An 8,808-nucleotide genomic window follows, 5' to 3' on the forward strand; every position below is an offset into this window, starting at 1 on the left:
GTAGACTTTTTTCAGTTTATTTCACTTGTGTTGATGTCAGCCTAGTGTTTCCAGAATGGGTTGTAGGGCTATCTTTTAATGTTAAACAGATATTGATCCCTATCACTCTGGTCATAGAATTTTCTTACCAGTTTCCTTCTTGAATTTCAATTAAAGAAATTGACTTTCTGTATACAGAAAATATATGTTGGAGGACTAATAGAGTCTAAGTTTTAGTGAAAACTTGTTTGCTGTGAAACTTTGTTTTTCAGGTATATTATTCTACATCTGGAATTCTATATTCACCAAGCATAAAGTTGGAGTTGCTTTGGGATAAGCAGGCTTCAGCTTTTATAAGTTTTATAATGTTAATCACATAATCTTTGTTGTGACTTTTGTAACTTTTAGAGTTGGAACAGGATTTTAGGGTTGGGTAGGAAGAACATAAAATTGCTTTTTACTGATTACATCCTATATTTGAGGGTTGTTCGTTTTCTGATTATTATTTTAGTTAATATTTTCAAGTTAAAAAAAAATTTTTTTTAATGTTTGTTTATTTTTGAGAGAGAGAGAGAGAGAGACAGAGCATAAGTGGGGGAGGAGCAGAGAGAGAGGGAGACACAGAATCCAAAGCAGGGTCCAGGATCTGAGCTGTCAGCACAGATGCAGGGCTCGAACCCATAAACCGTGAGATTAGGACCTGAGCCCTAGTCAGATGCTTAACCGACTGAGCCACCCAGGTGCCCCAATATTTTCAAGTTTTTACTTTAAAAAGTGGTGGCGATACACCAGCTGAACTATGATCAGAATTTTTTTTTTTTAATTTTTTTTTTCAACTTTTTTTTAAATTTATTTTTGGGACAGAGAGAGACAGAGCATGAACGGGGGAGGGGCAGAGAGAGAGGGAGACACAGAATCGGAAACAGGCTCCAGGCTCCGAGCCATCAGTCCAGAGCCTGACGCGGGGCTCGAACTCACGGACCGCGAGATCGTGACCTGGCTGAAGTTGGACGCTTTACCGACTGCGCCACCCAGGCGCCCCCTATGACCAGAATTTTAACTAGGTTAGAGGAAATATAAAATGTAGCTGCTTGAAAGAGATGTGGAAAATGGAATTAGTAGAACTCCATTCTATACATTTGCACTGCCCTTTTTCAAATCAGCCTCATAACTGGTTTCTGGGAACAAAAGAGGTGAAAGAGTAAAAGTTACTGGAGAAGACCCTCCCTAGTGTTAGCATATCATTTTTGTTCTAGGCCTGGAGTTACAGGTTGAGTCTGTGTAAGACTGTTTCTTATGGCTTTAGGTAACTATTTCCTCTGTCTTCCTAAAATATTTATTTGGAGCATCTTACTCTTTTTTGAAAATACAGGCATTGAGTAAAAACTGTTTTAAATGTTACAATATTTTTAAGGAATTTTTAAAAAATGTTTACCTTTGAGAGGGGGACACAGAATCCAAAGCAGCTCCAGGCTCCAAGCTGTTAGCAGAGAGCCTCACACCGGGACCAAACTCATGGACCGTGAGATATGACCTGAGCCAAAGTCAGATCCTAAACTGACTGAGCTACCCAGGCACCCCTAAATATTAGAAGATTTTTATTAAAACTTTATGTATATGATCTCCAAAATATGGTTTCTTCTCAGAGCAGATTCTTTGGTCCAGAGCCATAATTCTTTGGGTGACCTTAAATTTGTATTGCTTGTGGTCAATTAAATTCTTCCTGCAAAAATTTCTATATTCTGGTTTTTTATTTGAAAAAATCATATATATAATGCAAACATGGCTTACATAAAAAGAGCTGCCATTTAGCGGAGTATTTGTCACAAGTGTTTTACATAATTTTATTTAATCCTCACAAATTACCCTAGGAGGTCAGTACCATAAACCCAGATCAGATTTTAAGTCCAGGCTTTATACTGCCTTCTAAAGTTAATTCACTTTTGCTCTTTAAAACCAAGAGTTCTGTTAAGTATAAGATCTTAGTTTTTTTCTGAACAAAACGGCGAGGAATTACCCAGGTTATGTAACTACTTTATTTATTTATTTATTTATTTTTTTTTTTTAATTTTTTTTTCTCAATGTTTGTTTATTTTTGGGACAGAGAGAGACAGAGCATGAACGGGGGAGGGGCAGAGAGAGAGGGAGACACAGAATCGGAAACAGGCTCCAGGCTCTGAGCCATCAGCCCAGAGCCTGATGCGGGGCTCAACTCACAGACCGCGAGATCGTGACCTGGCTGAAGTCCGACGCTTAACCGACTGCGCCACCCAGGCGCCCCTATGTAACTACTTTAAAACATAGTTCTTTAAAAAATGTATTGTGACATATTTAACTTGTATCTGATTTTTACATGTTCTTGAAGAAAAAGTTCCTTCAATAACAAATGCAGGTGTGTCTGTGTTGGGACTAAGTGCTAGCCATCCGTTACTCCTACACCCTAGCCCTTTGTCTTTGCATCTTTACTCATCTAAAAGCCATCCCATGCAACTATCTTGGCCAACTTAAAATTCTTGTACAGAATGCAGAATTTGTCTTCTCATAACCGATACCCTTTGTCAGTTTATTTCTCCTTTTGATATTTTTTTTTTTTTGCTTTTCATGGGTTATAAGGTTCACTTCTTTGAGTTTCAGCCTTCCATTCTATTTTCAGTAGTAACTGCTTGCTTCCTCATACCTCCCAATAACCAAGTTGTAACATTTGAGTACCTCCCAGAGTAGCTTCTAAAAGATTCAAAAAGCAGTCCATGCTATTATGGACTCATGGTTCTTCACTAGCTTCAGAACATTTTGCAGTTAGAAGTCAGTTTTTAACTCCTGCCTTACATTCAGGACCAGTCTAAAAACCATGCCATCCAAAAAAACCGTAATGGAAATGTTCTGTATCTTTGTTGTCCAATAGTCACTCAGCACATGTGGCTATTGAGCACTAAATGTAGCCGCTAGTGTTAACTGAGGAACTGCTTTTTCATTTAAATATCTATATGACTAGTGGTTCTTACTGGACACTAATTTGCAAAAAGTCGGCTCTTTTTATCCCTCATCTTTGATACCCTGCCCCAGTGAGTCTGCTATACACAAGCTTAATTTACCCTCCTCATTTACTTTTTTTGAAAATCTGATTTGACTTTCCCAGGAGCTCTTCAATCATGATTATGAATTTACCTAACATATTTGAAATTGACCAGAAAAGGTAAAGAAGGTCTGAGTTTTTTTCCCTGATAGAGTTCCATAACCTAGTTATAAAGTTGGATGTGGTACTCCTGTCTTTTTATATGTGTGTGTGAGAGACACATAAACAATATTCCAATTCTTATGAAACTAAATTTAAATAAATTTAAGAGGATAAATCTTAGTTCAACAAATTTGCTGTTATTTCCTTAATTTTGAATCACATTAAATATGTCATTCTATTTGTATTTCAAAAAACACAGAATATTTGAGCAAAAATATTACTGCATTTATTTTCATACAGATAACGTTGCTACAAGCGTCAACGAAAAGAAGAATCCCAAAGCTTAGAACTGGATCACTTGGCCCTTTCTCTTCTTATCTCCTCCCAGTTCAAAATGCTTGCATCTTTTAATGGCCAGCATCCTCTTGGACCTGCAGTTAGGTTCGACACATTCAAGCCTCAGCACAATCTTCTTTGTGGTTTTAGCCTTCTTCCGGAAAATTGGCTTTGTCTGCCCACCATAGCCACTCTGCTTCCGATCGTAGCGCCTCTTTCCCTGGGCATACAGGGAATCCTTGCCCTTCTTATACTGGGTCACTTTGTGAGGCTGATGCTTTCCACACTTCTTACAGAAAGTCCTTCGGGTTTTCGGAACATTGACCATCTTTGCAGCAGGGCTGTCAGCACGATTCAAACTGGCAAAACATTTAAAATTACAGTGGCAGACGTTAAACATTTTGAATAAAACGTTTTAAAAATTCAGGAAAACATTACAGCATTACATGTATCACTAAGGTATAGACCCACCAAGTACTCATTTCATATAAGAATAAATTACACAGAAAAGTGCACACCTTTTGGAATGCTTAAATTATCAGAGCATGTATAGAATGAGACTCAATAAAAATTAGCATGCAATGCAGCAGCACAGGGGGCTCAGGAGCCAGTTTCCCCGTACAAAGCGAGTTCCTTTGGAGTTTTAATTTACTGTGGCTACCCCAAAAGAAAAGAAGTGGTGTCTATCTAATTTTCTTTCTCAGAGAGGGCCAAAGCTAGAGCCTCCGGCTCTTCCTCGCACCCTCTTCCCCCACGTTCTAGCGCCCGGGCATTCCCGGTTCAGCGCGCGATACAGTGGCTACGGCTACGGCCCGCCTACGCTCCTTCCCCGGGAACCAAATCAGTCTGGTTTCACTTTTCCTCTCAGAAGCACAGCCACCCGTCAGAGCAGCCCTGAAGGCTGACGTGTCCTTAATATGTGCCTCCCGGCCCACTAGCCGCCATTCCTGAGACCCTTTCCAAAGGGAACCGGAGCCAGTTCTTTGGCTCTAGCAAACCAGGCAGCGGGTCTCGCCCTCCAGTTCCCACAAGGGCCTCGTCCATCCCCAGGTTCCCAGCACTGGAGGCTCCTGCTGAGACGCTACACTACCGTCTTAGCTCACCAGCAAATTCGGCGTCCGCGATCCTCGCCTCGCCTCGCCTCGCCTCGCTCGCGCCTAACAGGAAAGGGAGGAACGAGGCGGAAGCAGGAACTGTGCGTGAGCGACAGTACTACAGGCCAATAGGCAGCAGGCAGCGGCGGCCTGTCGTCCCCGGACGCGTCCGGGAAGCTCCAACCAGGGGCCCAAGGGGCGGGCCGGAGGGGTGTGGGCCGGAGGGCCGCGGCGCTCCGCGGGCCAGTCGCGGGTTGTCAGAACGGTCGCCGCCGGAGTGGGGCGAGGCTGCGTCGCTCGGTCTTGGCGGTGTAGGGCCCGTGTAAGGATGAGAGCGCAGAGGACGCAGGGCCGCTGGAGGCGCAGGTAACCAAGCGGGAGTGCGGTGGGGCCGCTGCGGGGCTTCTTCCGGGACCCTTGCTGAATGGAGAGGACCGAGGCGATGCCGAGCCGCGGCTCCTAGCCGCGGGGCCGCTGCCCGAGCTGCAGCTGCCAGGCGAGGATGTGTGGAGCCCGGGCGGCGCGGGGGAGCTGAGACCCTTCGGGCCCCAGGACCCCCGGGGCCCGGGATGAGTTAGCTAGGGCAGCCGCGGGGTCCAATTCCGACTGCCTCAGGCCAAGGCGACGGCCGCCACCCGCCCGCCCCTTCTGTGCAGAAGCCGCTAGCTCCTTTTCGCGCCCGCCCGCCAGCGCTCCCGGCCCTGGAGACCATGAGGTTCCGCATCTACAAGCGGAAGGTGCTAATCCTGACGCTCGTGGTGGCCGCCTGCGGCTTCGTCCTCTGGAGCAGCAATGGGCGACAAAGGAAAAACGAGGCCCTCGCCCCGCCGCTGCTGGACGCCGAGCCCGCGCGAGGTGCGGGCGGCCGGGGCGGGGACCATTCGGCTGTGTCCGTGGGCATCCGCCGGCTCTCCAACGAGTCGGCGGCTCCGCTGGTCCCCGCGGCCCCGCAGCCCGAGGCGGACAACCTGACGCTGCGGTACAGGTCCCTGGTGTACCAGCTGAACTTCGACCAGACGCTGAGGAATGTAGATAAGGCCGGCTCCTGGACCCCTCGAGAGCTGGTGCTGGTGGTCCAGGTGCATAACCGGCCCGATTACCTCAGACTGCTGCTGGACTCCCTCCGGAAAGCCCAGGGCATCGACAGCGTCCTCGTCATCTTTAGCCATGACTTCTGGTCGACAGAAATAAATCAACTGATCGCTGGGGTGGATTTCTGTCCGGTTCTGCAGGTGTTCTTTCCTTTCAGCATTCAGTTGTACCCCAACGAGTTTCCAGGCAGCGACCCCAGAGATTGCCCCCGAGACCTGGAGAAGAATGCAGCTTTGAAGATGGGATGCATTAATGCTGAGTATCCCGACTCCTTTGGCCATTATAGAGAGGCCAAGTTCTCCCAAACCAAACACCATTGGTGGTGGAAGCTGCATTTTGTATGGGAAAGGGTCAAAGTTCTTCGAGACTATGCTGGCCTCATACTTTTCCTAGAGGAGGATCACTACTTAGCCCCAGACTTTTACCATGTCTTCAAAAAGATGTGGAAGTTAAAGCAGCAAGAGTGTCCTGAGTGTGATGTTCTCTCCCTGGGGACCTATACGGCCAGTCGCAGTTTCCATGGCATTGCTGACAAGGTAGACGTGAAAACTTGGAAATCCACAGAGCACAATATGGGTCTAGCCTTGACCCGGGATGCCTATCAGAAGTTGATTGAGTGCACGGACACTTTCTGTACTTACGATGATTATAACTGGGACTGGACTCTTCAATATTTAACTGTATCCTGTCTTCCAAAATTCTGGAAAGTGCTGGTTCCTCAAGTTCCTAGGATATTTCATGCTGGAGACTGTGGTATGCACCACAAGAAAACCTGTAGACCATCCACCCAGAGTGCCCAAATTGAGTCACTCTTAAATAATAACAAACAGTACTTGTTTCCAGACACTCTAACTATCAGTGAGAAGTTTGTGGCAGCCATTTCCCCACCTAGGAAAAATGGAGGGTGGGGAGATATTAGGGACCATGAACTCTGTAAAAGTTATAGAAGACTGCAGTGAAAAATCACAATTACAAAAGCAAAAGTGACAGTCTTCTATTTTTGATATTTGTCCAAACAGGATAAACAATTGAATAAAAAGGGTTTAGGAACTGGTTTCTGCTTTAATACAAAAAAAAACAAAAACAAAAAAACAGTTCTTGTAAAAGATGTCCAAATATAGTAATCTTTTCCTTCTCTGTCTGACAAAAATTTAAACAGAAGTTTTCATTTCAGGAGTTGGGTTTTAAAGTTCAATCTGTATCAGCTAAAGGTAATCATTGTTAACCGGTAAAAGAAAAGAGGAGAAATTTTATTTAAATTGCATCTCTTAATCTTTTTATCTGGAACTTTGTACACTTTTCCACTTTCAAAACTTATTTTAAGTACAGCAAACTTTATTTAAAATTGTCATAACAGTAAAAAGTATTACAATAGAATCATTAGAGTATTAATGGAGCAAGCCCAATTTCACTCGACACGGTTACTAGGAAGGGTTTGCTTCGCTGGTTTTATAATTCAAAAGTTATGTTTGTTAAACACCCTATCAGAACAGACATTTTCAGTATTACAGATTCCTGTATTATTGTGTTAAGATTTGCCTGTGCTTTGGAACCTTCATAGAACACACTTTCTTTTGGAATGTATTTGATAAGAAAGTTGAAACACTGTTTTCACCTCAATGTAGAAATACAGTGGTTTTTTTTTTTTCTTTTAGTGCTGCCAAAATAAAATAACTCATTTTTGCATAAAAAAGTTCCTAATCATTTTGTAGAAGAAATTTTGTTTACTCTTTACACCAAAATTCAGTAAAGGCATTCTAGAAGTTTTATAGTTTGCATTATATCTTCGTATGAACCCTTTGTACATCATACAACTGAATTTGAATTAAAGAAAACCCCACTCTTGACAATGCATTCCCTTTGGAAGAAACTGGCTTTCAAATTAGCCAAGCATAGCCAATGAACAATAAAAAGCTGCCTTGTAAGTGAAATACAGCCTAAATTGTTTTCGAGAACCAGCAATGATAGAAAGTTCAGTCATGCTACAGTGAAACATGTTCTAGTGCCGGCTTTATTTTAACTGAAATCATACTTTTTAAAAAGGCACACACAATAATAGGAAACAGGCTTAAAATTATTCTATATTTAATGTGGAAGTTTCTCTTAACAGTATATAATTGCATTCAACCAGAAATTACTCAAAGATTAATTTCTGTGTAGATATGACATCATTTCAACCCCAGGGAAATTATGTATTAAATGGACAGTTTTGAAATGATTTCATCAAATTGTCATTGTGGCGGAAAAATGCGTACAGTCATTTTAGGTGGACCAAATAGTTCTCTTACTTTATGTGCTACCTTTATATTACCCTCATAGCCCAATCTGGTTCCAGATTTTAGAGGGGTTATAAATATAAATCAGGATGAATTGCCAGGTTTTGTACTACCTTTTGGTGCTCTGATCTGACTTTCCCCAGTTCAAAGGACTAAAGAGATTAGGTAATTTCCAGGACTAAGGTAGGGCCAGACCTTTGAATTAGTATCTTTTTTTGAAACATAGATAAATCAGCTCATGGCCTTGGTGTCAGCAATTAGATCAACAAATACTTTCCTTTCTACATTCATGCTGTATTAAAAATTTTTGTGAGAAAAAATTTATTCGGATTTTCTCCTGGCCTCCAATAAAAATATTATTCCACAAAACTAATAATTTAAGATACATTATCTGCTACCCTTTTTGAGATATTGCAAGAAAAACTAACTAGAAACCACTGGCTGTTTTGTTTCCATGTAATACAGCAAAGACAGTTTTCCTATGGGAACAAATTCCCAGATTTTTTATTATTCTAATATTAGTAAATGTAGGCTGGCTGGCTGGCTGCATTAGTTGGAGTATGTGACTCTCAATATCGGGGTTATCAATTCAAGCCCCACGTTTGGGTGTAGGGATTACCTAAAAGCTTTTAAAAATATTCATAAATGAATTCTGTAAGACCAAGAAATGTCTTAATACTGCAATAGTAACTTCCAAAAACACCTTTTAAGAAGTTCAGTTTTCAAAAGTATCACTATATCACCTGTATTTTGTGTGTGACAGACATGAGAAGAGTAAAATACAGAGTTGAAGCAAAAATACTAAATTTCATTCAGTGTATTTGTGTTGTGATTGTTTGGATCGTTAATATTGGTT

At 42.5% G+C, this 8,808-nt stretch overlaps 2 protein-coding genes across 2 annotated transcripts; one reads left to right on the top strand and one right to left on the bottom strand.

The window, feature by feature from the left end:
• Nucleotides 1-3,417: 3,417 nt before the first annotated feature.
• Nucleotides 3,418-4,676, bottom strand: RPL36AL (ribosomal protein L36a like). Its single transcript, XM_047863949.1, has 2 exons — nt 4,594-4,676; nt 3,418-3,849 (listed from the first exon to the last, which is right to left on the bottom strand). The coding sequence occupies exon 2, from the start codon at nt 3,816-3,818 to the stop codon at nt 3,498-3,500; it is 321 nt and encodes a 106-aa protein (XP_047719905.1). The 5' UTR covers nt 3,819-3,849; nt 4,594-4,676; the 3' UTR covers nt 3,418-3,497.
• Nucleotides 4,677-4,813: 137 nt separating this feature from the next.
• Nucleotides 4,814-8,763, top strand: MGAT2 (alpha-1,6-mannosyl-glycoprotein 2-beta-N-acetylglucosaminyltransferase). Its single transcript, XM_047861352.1, has 2 exons — nt 4,814-4,950; nt 5,241-8,763. Exon 2 carries the CDS (start codon nt 5,295-5,297, stop codon nt 6,633-6,635), a length of 1,341 nt encoding a protein of 446 aa, XP_047717308.1. The 5' UTR covers nt 4,814-4,950; nt 5,241-5,294; the 3' UTR covers nt 6,636-8,763.
• The last annotated feature ends 45 nt before the right edge of the window (nt 8,764-8,808 follow it).

This window comes from Prionailurus viverrinus, chromosome B3 (assembly GCF_022837055.1).
Source record: "Prionailurus viverrinus isolate Anna chromosome B3, UM_Priviv_1.0, whole genome shotgun sequence".
In the NCBI taxonomy this organism is placed as follows: domain Eukaryota; kingdom Metazoa; phylum Chordata; class Mammalia; order Carnivora; family Felidae; genus Prionailurus; species Prionailurus viverrinus.

Bases quoted from the DNA above. Each gene is read 5' to 3' on its own strand.
- MGAT2 (XM_047861352.1), top strand. From the start codon at position 5,295: ATGAGGTTCCGCATCTACAAGCGGAAGGTGCTAATCCTGACGCTCGTG.
- RPL36AL (XM_047863949.1), bottom strand. From the start codon at position 3,818: ATGGTCAATGTTCCGAAAACCCGAAGGACTTTCTGTAAGAAGTGTGGA.